The 16222-nt window shown below is 47.2% G+C and overlaps 1 protein-coding gene across 2 annotated transcripts in view; it reads left to right on the plus strand.

Annotated features, from left to right (window-relative positions):
• The window catches only part of PCNX3 (pecanex 3), a 682255-nt gene that overhangs the window by 294501 nt on the left and 371532 nt on the right, over positions 1–16222 (plus strand). For both annotated transcript variants that reach the window (XM_085625837.1, XM_085625836.1), the window contains exon 15: positions 40–150. In XM_085625837.1, the coding sequence (XP_085481963.1) occupies positions 40–150 (111 nt within the window). The remainder of the gene's footprint in view (positions 1–39; positions 151–16222) is intronic.

Consider the following 16222-nt stretch of genomic DNA (forward strand, 5'->3'; position numbering starts at 1 on the left):
CCTTGTGGACAATAACTTTGTTTTTGTTTTTTCATACAGTTTTTACTCTTTGCTTCCCTGCCATCTTTCTCTTCGGTCTTCTGCCTCAAGTGAATACATGTGTGATGTATCTTTTGGAGCAGCTGGACATGCATGTTCTTGGGGGCACAGGTAAGAATGGTGATCACTCTCCTTGGGTACCATCCTTTCATTTTACTAAAATACCATTGATGCAACTTTTGTTTTGATTTCTCAGACGGTGTCTAATAAATTGAATTCAAGTACTTGTAGTGGTACAGAACAGGCAGAGCTGCCATCGTTCAACAGTACAAAGCAAGGCAACACAGTGAAGCATCCGTAGAACACTCACTGCAAAAAGTAACAAATGCTGAAAGTGACAGTGAAAGTCCTACCTATGACAATGGGCTTTGGAGACATTAGCACTGGGTATTGATATTTCCTCACCCAATCCTTGGTGGTAATGGTAACGGGTATGTAGCAGGAGTATTGTAGAGTTTGGGAAAGCTTTAGCAAGCTGCAGGAAAGATCACCTGCATTAGCAGAGGCTACAGCATAGCTCAAAAGGACCCCAAAGGAAAGTATATGTCGCTATTACCTATAGTGAATGTAAACATGGTGCAATCACCCAGAAGAAATAACCCAGTAAAGTGCTGCACTGAGCAGGCATTGAAAACCATCACTGATCTTGACACTAGGCCATACCTAACATAGAAGATGTTTGCAAAACTGTACTGTGAAGAAGTGAACTTGAAAATAGTCAACAGGTATAGTATTAGGGCAAGTGGGCGGTGCGAAGCAATCAGTTCATGCCGGTAGAAACCCTCTGACGGACCCCGGCTATACAATGTTTGGACATTACTGTCAGCAGTCTGCAATTAACAAATCTTATATTTTTATATTGATTTTCAGAAAATCTATTTGTTTGAATTTGTTCAAGAATATTAATTGCATTTTATTAGATATCACAAGAAGGGCTGAACTAAATATTGCTAATTGCCCACTTACTTGCACAATTTTATCAGGCTGTTTGGTTTTTTCATCTACGATTCGCCACTGTTTTGCTGCTGTACACAGATGCTGAAACTACACATAGGAATTTAGCTAGACTGCTGTAACAGTGCATTGATTTCACTCTGCCCATTAAGCTAATTCTTTCACTCAGACTCCCATCTGGGGTGTATGCAGGGATTTCCTTTCCATGGTGATCCGTTGCTTGGTCTTTAATTGTGCTAAACCTGACTCTATAACTAGTTTTGCCTTTTGTGATCTGTGACCAGTCCCAATAATACAAATTTCAGCCTTTTTAATGCCAGACCTCCCAATAATTTCTGATAGCACATCCGTAGCCACTATTTAGAGCTGCATAGTTGCAGAACATATGCATTAAGTCGGCATCTTCATCCAACCATCTTGGACTTCTGCCCACCACACCTGGATATATCTTGTGCAAATTATGGAGTTTTAGGTATGTTCTGCTCAGTGTTTAATTCAGTTGAACCTCGCGTTTCTAGAGACACTTGAGCAAAATTTAAGAACTGTAGGAAAGTGGCTCTATATATTCTGTTCCCAAATAGGTACAGTGTGTATAGAGTCAACAGTCCCCATGGGTTTGGCAGATGCTAAAGTTAGATATAACCTTACTCTCTCAAGTGGTAGCTTGGTCGAGCAGTAAGGCAGTATCAGAGGACAGTGTAAAGCATTTGATGTACACACTCAGTCAGCAAATGGTCTCGCACACTCAAGAACTGAACTCTAGGCCAATGGTTTGTAAAAAAAAAAAAAATATATGGTTGTTTTATTTTAGAAAACAACTAGAAAAAGGTACTAAGTCCAACAACACAGTACAAGAAGCCACTCAGATGCTATAAACAAAGTGAGAACATCACCGAATAGTTAATACAGCACTGTGTCAGAAGTTAAGAGTCCATCAGCCCACCCTCATTGGCGGAGCTTCGTCATCTGAGACTCTAAGGGGTTAAGGTCTGGGCCCATACTATCGAACCAGCCGGCTCTACTGAGTGCCCGACCTATTGATCCCAGAATACAGAGACTCCTGACAGTGTGTAATCTAACTTGTTAAGACTCAAAAATGAAGCTGAAATGTGCGTGCAGTGCTATAACGTGAAAGTGTATTAAAAATGACTACGTGGGCAAAAAGTATGTTTATTAAGGATTGACCAGGTGTCATATCTAAAAAAAACAAATAGTCTTGAAAGGATAGACTATTTCCTGATTTGGTCTCATAAGGTCGACATGTTTCAGCCGGAACGGTCAACTGACCCGGCTTTCTTCAGGACCTAAATAGATGGAAAATAGGGCTACTGCAGGAATGACAAATCTAGTGAGTAATTGGTGACAAACGAAAAATTCGTAAAATCTTATGTGGCAACAGCCACCCTACCAGACAAGCAACCTTTTTGCTTGGGTATAAGAACTTGATCTTCTTTCCTAAAAGATAGGGAAAATCCAACCATAAGAGAGGTATATCATCGACTTGCGTACAGCCTCAGTGACCATCATTCTACAGTGACTTTTAGACACTGTTACTCATCAGAAAAAACCCAAAACGTGGTAACCAATAAAGGAAAACATATATGATAATAAGTTCAACTCACCCAGCTTTCTGTGGGAGGACAGCCTCACCTCACCCGGCTGACTGCTTGGAGAAGGAGGCACCGCTCTGTTAACAAGTAGGGGAAAAAAGACAAGTTGTGCATGGATACTTGTCTATCTACACCCCTTACTCTCCATTTAACACCACCACACAAGTAAAAACCATGACTCTAAGAAAACCGCTCTAAAAGCGAAACTGGCCAGATACACGGGAGATTCGCTGTGTTCCATATCTAGACCAACCAGATGTTCTCATCCCGGTATGCCAATGAACAGAGGAATGAACCACTGTGAAGACTATAAACGGTGCAGTCAAACAATGGCCGCACGAGGGGCAAACGGAGAGGCACTCCATCTGTTCACTGGCAACCAGATCCGACATTCCCGAACACCCGGAGCAGGAGGGGCAATCTTCAACAAACCCCCAGCTCAACCAAAGAATGAACGATCTTGTAGTAAACCTAAGTTCCAGGACTCTCACGGATGATGAACTCATTGTCCTTAATAGAGGGTTGGGTTTTGTGCCCACTCATTTGGGTGATCCATTCACTCTGCGATGTGAGTTGGAAAATTTCTTTCGGAAAGTCCGACTCCATTTTTTCTTCAAGAACAGGGAGCCAGATGACTACATCGCATCTACTCAAGATCCAAACCTTGTCAACACGGGATTACGCCCTAAAAGAAATTTCACACCTTTGGCACACCAGGTTCCCTCTCAGGTGTGCACCTTTGAAAAGGCGGTGATCTCTGATGTGATGGCGCTATGCGATACACGACCTACGAATTTTTGTAATTTTTCTAGAAAGGACAAACTGGCCCTCCAGAATTTAACCAAAGACTTGTCCGTTACTATCAAGGCAGCGGATAAGGGGGGCGCCACGGTCCTACAAGACACTGTCGTATATCGAACTGAGTGCCTTCGGCAACTTATGGACACCAAATCCTATCTGATCTTAGAAACAGATCCCACTCCAAGACTAACCCTGGAGATAAAACATCTGGTTGAGGAAGGAGAGGCAGAAGGGTGGTTAACGCCGCAGGAAGCTCGTTTCCTGGTGATCAACAGTCCGGTGATGCTCTATTTTTACTGCCTCCCTAAGATTCATAAAAGCCAACGGCCCCCTCCAGGACGTCCCATCATCTCTGGGATAGGTTCACTGCTGGAGCCCTTATCCAAGTTTGTAGATGTCTTTCTACGACCAATGGTCTCAGAAATGCCTACCTACCTCAAGGATACTGCTGATGTCCTGCGGATGCTACCAGATATCGAGTTCGATACCAGTACCGATATTTTGGTAAGTTTTGATGTAGAGTCGCTCTACACTTGCATTCCGCAAGTTGAAACTCTGGATTCCATCAAAGGACTTCTAGAAGCACGTAACTTGAATAGTATGACCCCCGTTGTTTTCATCATGGAGTGTGCCAGGATAGCCATGACTGAGAATTTTTTCAGATTCGAAGATCAGATCTTTTTACAAATCTCTGGCACATCCATGGGGAGCGTTTTTGCGCCCAGCCTCGCCAACCTCTATGTTCATCTGTTCGAGCAACATCATGTACTGAACCACAGCAACCCATTTCTTAAACATCTGGTGCTGTGGAAGAGGTACATCGACGATGTACTGGTGGTTTGGCGGGGCACTATCCAAGAGATCCAGGCCTTTCACATTTGGCTCAATGAACAAAACGCCTTCTTAAAGTTCACTATTGAGCATAGCAAACAGAGATTATCTTTTCTGGATATCTCCATCTTTCCTGTTGGAGATACTTTACACTGTGAACTCTTCAAGAAACCTATGTCAAGATACTTGTTACTTTCATTTGACAGCTATCATCCCAGGGCCCTCAGAGAGAATCTCCCTGTGGGCCAGTTCCTACGGATTAGGAGGAACTGTTCCACTAGGGATCTCTTTGACAAACATGCCAGAGAATTGGCACTTCAACTTCAATCGCGCCGGTATCCCAAGCGATTAGTGCGTCAGGCGTGGAAGAGGGCTTCCAACAACAATCGAGATGCGCTGTTGGATAACAGCGTTTCTAGGACTTCTAACGACAGGATGACTTTTGTAACCACTTTTTCTACTCTATCTAATAGGTTACAGAAAACCGTACGCAAACACTGGCACATCCTTAATGTAGCCTCAGATAACATTCCACCTCCTTTGTTTGCATTTAAAAAGGGTCCAAGTCTACGAAATAGCCTGGTACACACACGACCACCAACACGACCTGCACGCACTGACAACACTCTGTGGTCATTACCCCCAGTACGAGGTCACTACCCCTGTGGCTCGTGCAGTGCTTGTCCCCAGACAACCAAGGCTACATCAGTCGACATAGGCACTAGTCGTCCTTGGATACTCAACAGCCACACAAACTGCAATTCCAAGTGTGTGATATATATGATCACATGCCCGTGCTCCTTACACTACATTGGGCATACTACACGCAAAGTCAAGCTCCGCATAAGTGAGCATAAGAGCACGATCCGATGCAGGAAACAGTCCACTTGCCTCACAGATCACTTTCTGGTTAAACAGCACAGAGCCGATGATTTGAGGTGGGTCGTTTTGGAACGACCTTTGATTCCTCAACATGTAACAGACATCACTCGGTTTCTGTTTCTGCGAGAGCAACGTTGGATTTTCAAAATGAAAACAGACATGCATGGTCTCAATGACAACATTCCATGGACCTCCATCTAACTTGTCGGTCCTTAATATCTCCAACTACTCCGTGATACTCCCTGATACTCTTATAGCACTTGGGGACTCTATCATGAGCTACTCTTCTGGGTCTCCGACAGCTCACGATTTCCCGTTTTGCTGATCAGCATGTACCCTCATGAAGTCACATCTATAAAGGATTCAATTGTAGGAGCATGCTACATATGTTTCCCTCGAGATATGGATAAGATAATAAAAGTGTCTCGTGGTCTATCCTACTCTGGTTGGAGACCTCTGTAGTGTTTGTTCTTTGGTCATCGAGTAGACCGGGATTGTGGTCCCCCGGTACCCTTCCCCAACATATTTATTGTCTACTAATTCCACTAACGTTCTTTCGATAGAGCGAGTTATATCATTAATAAGGACGTTTGATTGTTGTTGCCTGTTCACGAGTTGTGCATGGGATATGTATCCACTGGGCATTTATGCAATCTTTTCTATCTACAAACAGGGGTTGGTTCACCTAATTACCCCTTGCTGATATTGTGACAGTATTCACAGCACGTTTGTTCTGTTGGGTCTAGCACGGATTGAGCTCCCCAGTCTTCTATCATGCTTAGTTGCTCGCCTTATGGCAGACCACAGGGGTTTCATCATAAGCGTTTGGCTCACTTTATCGATACCGCAGTCTACATGTTTGACGTGTGGCGTCCGTACGAGTCCGCACATTTCCAGTGTTAACCGCCACTTCATGCTTTAATTTTCTTTTTGCAGAGCATGAATGATTTGTCCTGAGCCTTAGCACCTCCCAACTCCATCGACATTCATGCAAACAGGATGCTTGACGTTTGTTCTAGCTCTTTGTGTATGGAGTGTTTTGTGCACTATTCATGTGCTTATGTTTTTTTTATATACAGACCCGAATCTGTCTACGTGGAACGTGACTGATTCCCTTGCAGTATCCGGGAATAGAGACTAGTGTCCCGACACCGGCTCACGCTCCCATTTGGTGATTGTTGGTTTCCTTGTTTAAGTGCACAGCCATGAGCAGTAGAGAGACGCTGTATACATTCTCGCGCTATATTTAGGACTGCGCATGCGCTAGAGACATGTGTCTCGAGACCGGCTCATGTTCGTTACAGATAGCGGTCCTATATAGACGATGATCACCTGCACCTGTCTCTCGAGTTAATGATCGCTCCAATCAGAGCGGGTATTTAAAGAGCCCTCCCCTTCCTGCCGTCACCTCCCAGACTGCGCGGAGTCCGGACCGAGGTATCGACGGACAGGTAAGGAGAGAGGAATTTGAGACTCTGCACAGAGTAGACATTTGGTCTATGTCTGTTGTTTGATGTGTGTATTTGGGTAGTAGTCAGTACAATGGAACCACCTGATGTTGAACAACTAATAGAGGTGTAGTAACCCTCTCTGGACTTGATAGTAGCAAGTATGCAGAGAGAGGTTGTGATTTTAGAACCTTATGAAGGGTGGTCCATTGTTTGACTGCACCGTTTATAGTCTTCACAGTGGTTCATTCCTCTGTTCATTGGCATACCGGGATGAGAACATCTGGTTGGTCTAGATCTGGAACACAGCGAATCTCCCGTGTATCTGGCCAGTTTCGCTTTTAGAGCGGTTTTCTTAGAGTCATGGTTTTTACTGGTGTGGTGGTGTTAAATGGAGAGTAAGGGGTGTAGATAGACAAGTATCCATGCACAACTTGTCTTTTTTTCCCTACTTGTTAACAGAGCGGTGCCTCCTTCTCCGAGCAGTCAGCCGGGTGAGGTGAGGCTGTCCTCCCACAGAAAGCTGGGTGAGTTGAACTTATTATCATATATGTTTTCCTTTATTGGTTACCACGTTTTGGTTTTTTTCTGATGAGTAACAGTGTCTAAAAGTCACTGTAGAATGATGGTCACTGAGGCTGTACGCAAGTCGATGATATACCTCTCTTATGGTTGGATTTTCCCTATCTTTTAGGAAAGAAGATCAAGTTCTTATACCCAAGCAAAAAGGTTGCTTGTCTGGTAGGGTGGCTGTTGCCACATAAGATTTTACGAATTTTTCGTTTGTCACCAATTACTCACTAGATATGTCATTCCTGCAGTAGCCCTATTTTCCATCTATTTAGGTCCTGAAGAAAGCCGGGTCAGTTGACCGTTCCGGCTGAAACATGTCGACCTTATGAGACCAAATCAGGAAATAGTCTATCCTTTCAAGACTATTTGTTTTTTTTAGATATGACACCTGGTCAATCCTTAATAAACATACTTTTTGCCCACGTAGTCATTTTTAATACACTTTCACGTTATAGCACTGCACGCACATTTCAGCTTCATTTTTGAGTCTTAACAAGTTAGATTACACACTGTGTCAGGAGTCTCTGTATTCTGGGATCAATAGGTCGGGCACTCAGTAGAGCCGGCTGGTTCGATAGTATGGGCCCAGACCTTAACCCTTTGGAGTCTCAGATGACGAAGCTCCGCCAATGAGGGTGGGCTGATGGACTCTTAACTTCTGACACAGTGCTGTATTAACTATTCGGTGATGTTCTCACTTTGTTTATAGCTTCTGAGTGGCTTCTTGTTCTGTGTTGTTGGACTTAGTACCTTTTTCTAGTTGTTTTCTGTGTTGCCTGGGGAATAAAGGTACTTTAGTCGTTAAACTAGTTTCCCCTTGGACCCTTGTATATATAGTGTTTTTTGTTTTATTTTAGAACCAACAATAGGTATCAAAAATATACTTTCTCAGAATGAGATGCTTTTGTTATATACTTTGCAAAAGACAATTGACTTGGAATGCAATAGTTAGTTTGTTGCAATAGGCAACACAATTTCAAACACAATAATACATTGAGCTCAATGGGAATTTTAAGTTGTATGCAATTGATTACTCTCAGGTTTAATTTTCTAACTCCAGGACTGGATCCTAGATTCAGTCTTGGGACAGTAATTGGAAACAAGTGAATAAATACTTTTTAGTTACAGTTGTGATTTTTAAGCAATATTTTGCTATTTCAAAAGTTGATGAGTAACTTTTTCTAATCAAATTACCAATGTTATCCCATGGGAGGAAATTCACTTAGCAGGTAAGTGGGGTTATGGTTACTTTTTCTAGGTCAGTGTTGGATCCTAGATCCAGCACTAGTGTGCCACCTGTAAGCAGTTGAGAGACTGCGTTTAAGTTACACAGGCGATTTTTAAGGAATATTTATAAGTTTGCAAAATCGACACTTATAAGAAATTTCACAGAAAAACAGTCAATGGTTTCCTATGGGAGAAAATTCAAGTTACGGGTAAAGTATGGTTCGAGGCATATGAGCTGCAGATTGTACACTTAGCATAGGTCGCCATCTGGTGTTGGGCCCGGATGTTTGCAGTTTGTTTTTCTTCTTGGACAGTCTTTGGAAGTCACGAGTTTGGTGACTCCTCCTTCGGTCCGTACTGCGCATGGGCTTCGGCTCCATCCTCAGATTGTTTTTTTCCGCCATCGGGCTCGGATGTGATACTTCGTGCTCCGGCTTCGAACTTCTACCGTTCCAGCCTCGACGGAAAATCCTCGATTCTTCGAGTTCCTTCATCATCTTCATCTCTCGAAGCGGCACTTTTCTCCATCCCGTACATCGACACCGGCCTTCGGGCCCTCCGCGACTCCGGTCCCGGCCGATGGAAAGGACTCCGTTCAAAAAGTGCCCAAAATGTGGGTCTAAATTTCCCCACACCGACCTCCATCAGGTGTGTAACCTTTGCCTCTCTCCGGAACACGAGGCTAGAGACTGCCCCGCCTGCAAGTCTTTTCGATCGAAGAAGACCATCCGAGATCGAAGAGCTCGACGCACCATGGCGCACTCATCCTCGGCAGCTCCACCGGACATCTTCGGAGACGACGCCGAAGCTTCGGGGCAAACACACACCGAGCAGGAGGAAGACGTCGTCAGCGCTTCCGAGGCCGACGACTCCGACGTGGAGGACGTTACACCAGCGCAGCGGGCCGTGAGTACTATGCCCCCTCCCGCGCCGAAAACCAAAGAGACTCAGGTTACTCCCTCGCCTGCCGGCCTGGGCAAAACCAAAACCAAAACTTCGATCACCCCACCTTCGGGCCCGGTGTCGAAGCACCCAAAGTCTCATGGCAGCTCGGGATCGAGCCAGCCGACACCCGGTGCCGAAAAACAGCATCCGGCACCGAAGACTGCAAAATCCAGCTCGACTCCGAAACCACCGGTGCCGAAGCCTGGACACTCGGTGCCGACCAAACACAAACACAAATCTGTCGGCACCGACGCTCCGGCGCCGAAACATCCTTCGACGCCGAAACACCCGGAGACCTCAAAAAAGCATGGCGCACACAGACCATCGAAACCCCCGGTTCCGAAATCACCGGTGCCGACAGACGACTCGACACCGTTGGCTCTGTTTACACCAGACCCTTTACAAAAGACTTTGTCCAAAGATCCAAAGACTGGGCTTTTGACTTTAACTACCAAGAAAAGACGCCTTGATGCTCCGGCTCCTCCTCCTCCACCCAAAAGGAAGGACTCTGCTACTTCTCCCCTCAGAGTGCCCTCCCCACCACCGCCTCCCCTACCCACTCCACCTCCTCCACCGCCTCCACCTCACAGGTCTCCGCCACCTTTACCTCACTACGATCCGGCCCCATCCCCAGATCCGGATGATGGGGATCCGGACAATTACCCGGCGGACGCCCCAATGGATCCCACTCCACCAGGGACCCCAGATCCATGGGAGGATTACAATAACCCTGATATACCCAATGTACCTCAGGACGACCTATACCCATCAAGGCCGTCTCCTCCAGAGGACTCCTTAGGGTTTCATCATTTAGTGCAGAGAGCAGCACACTACCATGGGGTGGACATGCACAGTGAACCAGTAGAAGAAGACTTCCTACTGGATACATTTGATATACAACACAAATCTACTTCCATTTTACCCATGCTTAAGGGTGTCACCAAGCACGCTACAGAGGTGTTCAAAGACCCTGTCAGAGCCAGAGTACTAAACCCTAGAATAGAGAAGAAGTACAAGGCGGCACCCACAGACCCTGCTTACATCAAGGGCCCTGCTCCCCTAGATTCCCTAGTTGTCTCCACAGCTAGAAAGCAGGCTAACTCCCAATCCTCAGGAGATGCCCCACCGCCAGACAAAATCTAAACTTCTGGACGCGTCTGGTAAACGCACCGCCTCCCAAGCTGCAAACATGTGGCGCATTGCAAACACACAAGCACTGCTTGCGCGATATGATAGAGCACACTATGACGAACTAGAGGCTCTTATGCAGCACCTTCCAGAAAAATACAAGCACAAGGCTCATGACCTTATACAGGAGGGTAAACTAATCACAAACACCTCCATTAAGTGTGCCCTCGATGCAGCCGACACTGCTTCTAGGGCCATAAATACCAGTGTCCTGCTTCGCCGCCACGCCTGGCTCAGGATCTCAGGGTTCAAACCTGAAGTCCAGGCATCCATACTCAATCACCCCTTTGACCAGGAAACACTCTTTGGGCCAAAGGTAGACGAAGCGCTCGAAGATGAAGAAAGACACAGACACAGCAAAGTCTATGGGGGCACTCCAAACACAAGCCTCCAAACGTTCCTTTCGACGCTCGTCCTTTCGTGGCACAGGTAGAGGCTCCTCCACCGATAACGCCTCTACCTCCTACAAGTCCCCTCCTCAAAATACCTTTTCAAAGGGCAATCAGAGAGGTGGTTACAGGGGTAACAACAATAAGGGCAGGGGCAAAACCAACAACACCCGTTCTGCCACCCCCCCCGCACAATGACTCCCCTCCGCTCCCCCCAGACCATTCCACTCCGGTCGGGGGCAGACTACAAAACTTTATCCACGTATGGGAGTCCATAACATCGGACAAATGGGTGACCCAAATCATTCGGTCAGGGTACTGTCTAGAGCTAACATCTACCCCACCCAATATCCCACCAAGGCACCGTCCAATGTCTCAAGAACATTCCACACTGCTCAAACAAGAGGTACTTTCACTCCTGCAAAAACATGCTATAGAGCAGGTCCCCATCAACCAACGAAATCTAGGGGTCTACTCTCTATATTTCTTAATACCAAAGAGAGACGAGACCCTCAGACCCATTCTGGACCTCCGGCCTCTAAATGCCTACATACACTCAGACCATTTTCACATGGTCACTCTACAACAAGTCCTCCCACTCCTCTGCCAGGGAGACTTTCTCACAACCTTGGATCTGAAAGACGCATACTTTCACATTCCAATACACCCCTCTCACAGGAAATACCTCCGGTTCGTGGTGGACGGGCAACATTACCAATTCATGGTTCTCCCCTTCGGGGTCACCACCGCACCACGGGTGTTTACCAAATGCCTAGCAGTAGTAGCAGCACACCTCAGACGTCAACATATTCACGTCTTCCCTTACCTAGACGACTGGCTGATAAAAGCCGCGTCCTACAACCAATGTGTGCAGCATACAAACAGCACCATCCAACTGCTCCACCAGCTAGGCTTCACGGTGAACTACCAAAAGTCCCACCTCATACCATCTCACACAAAGCAATACCTCTGGGCCACTATAGACACCTCCAAGGGTATTGCCTATCCAAACTCAGCCAGAATCACAAGCATTCAAGCCTTACGCAAAACATTCCTTCCTCAGCACTCTCTTCCAGCAAGAGTGTTTATGAAGCTCATAGGAATGATGGCGTCTTGCATCTTCATAGTGCCCCATGCAAGACTCCACATGCGTCCACTTCAAGAGTGCCTAGCACAACAGTGGAACCAGGCCCAGGGTCAGCTGACGGATCTGGTGTTGGTGGACGGCCGCACACATCACTCTCTGCAGTGGTGGAACACCACAAACCTTTCCAAAGGGCGGCCGTTCCTGGACCCGGTTCCTCAAGTGACTCTAACAGCGGACGCATCGCTCTCCGGCTGGGGAGCGCACCTTCTACACCTCACCATGCAAGGTCTATGGACGCCACAGCAAAAATCGCTCCACATCAACCATCTGGAGCTCTTGGCGATCTTTCTAGCCCTAAAATCTTTCCAAAAACAGATTTCGGGCAAAGCAGTCCTCATTCGCACAGACAATATGACTGCAATGTATTATATCCAAAAACAGGGGGGGGACACACTCTCCCCAGCTCTCCCGCTTAGCCCAGAGCATATGGAGATGGGCAATTCCTCAAAACATCTTTCTCCTGGCACAGCACGTTCCAGGCGTACAAAACACCATGGCAGATCTGCTCAGCAGACAAACGCAACAAATACACGAATGGGAACTGCATCCACAAGTTCTTCACCCATTCTTCCAACAGTGGGGGCATCCTCAGATAGACCTCTTCGCCACCCACGAAAACAAAAAATGCCCAAGCTTCGCCGCCAGATACCCACACCCATTGTCCAAGGGCAATGCGATATGGATGAACTGGTCAGGCAGATTTGCATACGCCTTTCCACCTCTCCCACTAATTCCATTAGTGGTCAGGAAGCTACAACAGCACTCCCTCACACTCATTCTGGTAGCTCCGACGTGGGCCAGGCAGCCGTGGTACACCACGCTACTACAACTGTCAGTGGTACCACATCAAAAACTGCATCTATCCCCATGCCTCCTAACCCAGAACCATGGAGAAATCAGGCACCCGGACCCAGCTCAGCTCAACCTGGCGATCTGGCTCCTGAAATCCTAGAATTCGGATACCTTAACCTTCCCCCTGATTGTATGAACATCATCATGGAAGCCAGACGTCCTACCACTAGAGCATGTTATGCCGCAAAGTGGAAAAGATTTGTAATTTACTGCCGCAACAATACAATCAACCCTCTAGATGCATCCATACAGCACATCATATGCTATCTGCTCCATCTTCACAGGTGTAACCTGGCATATTCATCCATACGCCTACACCTAGCAGCGATCGCTGCTTATCTACAAAACAGGCAGCATTTATCACTCTTCAGAGTGCCCGCTATTAAAGCCTTCATGGAAGGCCTTAAACGAGTAATTCCTCCCAGGGCACCACCTTCCCCTGTATGGAATCTAAATTTAGTTCTTACACGACTAATGGGTCCGCCCTTCGAACCAATGCACAAATGTGAGCTACAGTTTCTCACCTGGAAAACAGCTTTCCTCGTAGCTATCACTTCCCTTAGAAGGGTTGGTGAAATACAAGCGTTCACCATACAGGAACCCTACATACAAATGCATCACAGCAAGGTCATACTTCGCACAAATCCGAAGTTTCTGCCCAAAGTCATTTCCCCCTTCCACCTCAATCAATCAATCAGTGGAATTACCTGTCTTCTTCTCGCAACCCCAATCTGTTGCAGAAAGGGCCTTACACACACTTGATGTAAAAAGGGCGTTACTATACTACATACAAAGAACGCAACCCTTCAGGAAGACTAAACAATTGTTCGTTTCCTTCTCTCCACCACATAAAGGCAACCCCATTTCAAAATCAGGGATAGCTAGGTGGATTGTAAAATGCATACAAATTTGCTATCAAAAGGCAAAGAGAACATTATCTGTTCCCCCTAAAGCCCACTCTACAAGAAAGTTAGGGGCTTCTATGGCTTTTCTAGGGAATATACCCTTAGATGACATCTGCAAGGCAGCCACATGGTCTACACCGCACACCTTCACGAAACACTACTGTGTAGATGTGCATTCCAAGCAGCAAGCTAGGGTGGGCCAGGCTGTACTAAAGACACTTTTTCAAACAGCTGCAACGGATACCGGTGGTCGCCGCTAAGGTTGGGTACTGCTATATAATCTATGCTAAGTGTACAATCTGCAGCTCATATGCCTCGAACGGAATATGCTACTTACCAGTACGCATCTGTTCTTGGCATGTAGAGCTGCAGAGTTGTACACGCCCACCCGCCTCCCCGGCTACCTGTATCCGTTCCAGTACATCTTATTTAGATACAACACATGGGTTTCTCACTGTTATTACTACGCTCCATCATTTCCCTGTTGGCGAAAAACAATCTGAGGATGGAGCCGAAGCCCATGCGCAGTACGGACCGAAGGAGGAGTCACCAAACTCGTGACTTCCAAAGACTGTCCAAGAAGAAAAACAAACTGCAAACATCCGGGCCCAACACCAGATGGCGACCTATGCTAAGTGTACAACTCTGCAGCTCTACATGCCAAGAACAGATGCATACTGGTAAGTAGCATATTCCTTCTCGTTACTTTTGTAATCCAGTGCTTGGCTCCTAGGCTCAGTACTGGGGCCTCTATCTAAAACAGATAAGTAATTACGTTTTCACAGTTGGTACGATTTTTAAAGAATATTTGTAGTTTGCAAAAATCGACACTTAGAAGAAATTTCACAGCAAAACAGTCAATGGTTTCCTATGGGAGAAAATTGAGTTAGTGGTAAGTACGGTCGTAAGTACTTTTCAGGGTCAGTGCTGGGCTCCAAGATCCAGCACTGGGATCTCTCCTAATAGCAGGTGAGTATTTCCGTTTTCGTTACTCGGTTGATTTTAGGTGATTATTTTAAAGTTTAGAAACTCCACACTTAGAACAAATTTCAAGAGAAACCAGTCAATGTTACCCTATGGAAGAAACGTGAGTAATCAGCTTATGGGTAAGTACTCGACTGCCAGAGTTAAGGTTCTGGGCATAGACTCCGGGGGTCTCCCAGGGTCAGGTAAGTACAGTTGTTACACCCTCAGCGGCACTGGGGCGGCCGGGTGCAGAGTGAGTTAGGCCCAATGTTATCCTATGGGAGGCAGGGGGCCCTTGGTTGGTGGCTGCTGACTAGCAGGCCACGCGACTGTGGGAGCTGGGCTCCTGGTCACTTGCTCAGGGCAAATGGGGAAGTAGGTAGGAGTAGAAGTTACACTGCCAGGGCCACTCGGGCGGCTGGGTGGAGGGTGCTTTTGAGCCTTTGGGCGCTCAATGGATTGCTATGGAAAAGCTCCAGGACGAACAAAGGCTGCAAGGTCGGGGCGAAGGTTCTTCAGGTGCCACCACCACTTCGAGAGGTAAGTTGGGTAGTTGGAGGATAGGTAGGTACCCAGGAGTCGGGCACAGGGGGCCGCAGGGCGCCGGGTGCAGGGGTGCCTTTTGGTGTCAGCAAATCTTACCCTCTGTTGATCGCGGTTGGGGGTGTCCCTGGTTCTGAGGCTGCAGGCGTCATCAGGAGCGTCGAGGTGGGTCCTTGGGTGCCGGATTCGGGGTCACAGTCGACGGGGGGACGTCTTCGGGGTCTTTGTCCTCTCCGGCACAGGCCAGGCTTGGCGGGTGCAAAGTGTGCAGGGTTCGCGGTTCCAGTCTTATGCCAGGGGTTAGACTCTTGCTTTGAGCAGAGCCACTGCTTGTGGGAGTCCCAGGTGCTCCGAGTCACAAGGTAGCCACGTCCTCCGGGGTTTGAGGTTGCTGACCACAGGAGGTGCCTGGATTTAGCAGGAGCAGGTTCGAGGGTCGACAGGCCAGTAGGGCTGGGGCCAAAGCAGTTGGTGTCTTCCTCTTCTTAGCAGCTGCACGGCTGGTCTTCTTTCTTCTTGATCTTCTTTGCTGTGTTAGGATCTGGAATCTGAGGAAGGAAGGTTCAGGGTGCCCCTAAATACTAAATTTAGGGGCGTTACAGGTAGGTAAAGGGCAGGGACCACTGGGTCCCTGTCCTGGGGTGGGTACACCCCCTATCCTGCCACTCTCCTGTGGGAGGGGGCAGTGGCCTAGTCCTGATTGAGTAGGGCTCCCCATCTTCAAGATGGCGAGGGCCCAGAGATGTGCTTCACCTCTCCTCCCCCACCTGAGGGGTGGGGTTGGCAGGGCTGGCACATCCCCTGTCCTTACTTGGAGTTTCTGGCCAGTCTTCCCGCCAGAGTGGGGGTCAGAACCGGTGGGGGCCAGTAGCTGAGTACAGCAAGTGGCCTGGAGAAGCTTACAAAGGCGGCATGCCTTTGA

This window comes from Triturus cristatus, chromosome 9, assembly GCF_964204655.1.
Source record: "Triturus cristatus chromosome 9, aTriCri1.1, whole genome shotgun sequence".
NCBI classification, from domain to species: domain Eukaryota; kingdom Metazoa; phylum Chordata; class Amphibia; order Caudata; family Salamandridae; genus Triturus; species Triturus cristatus.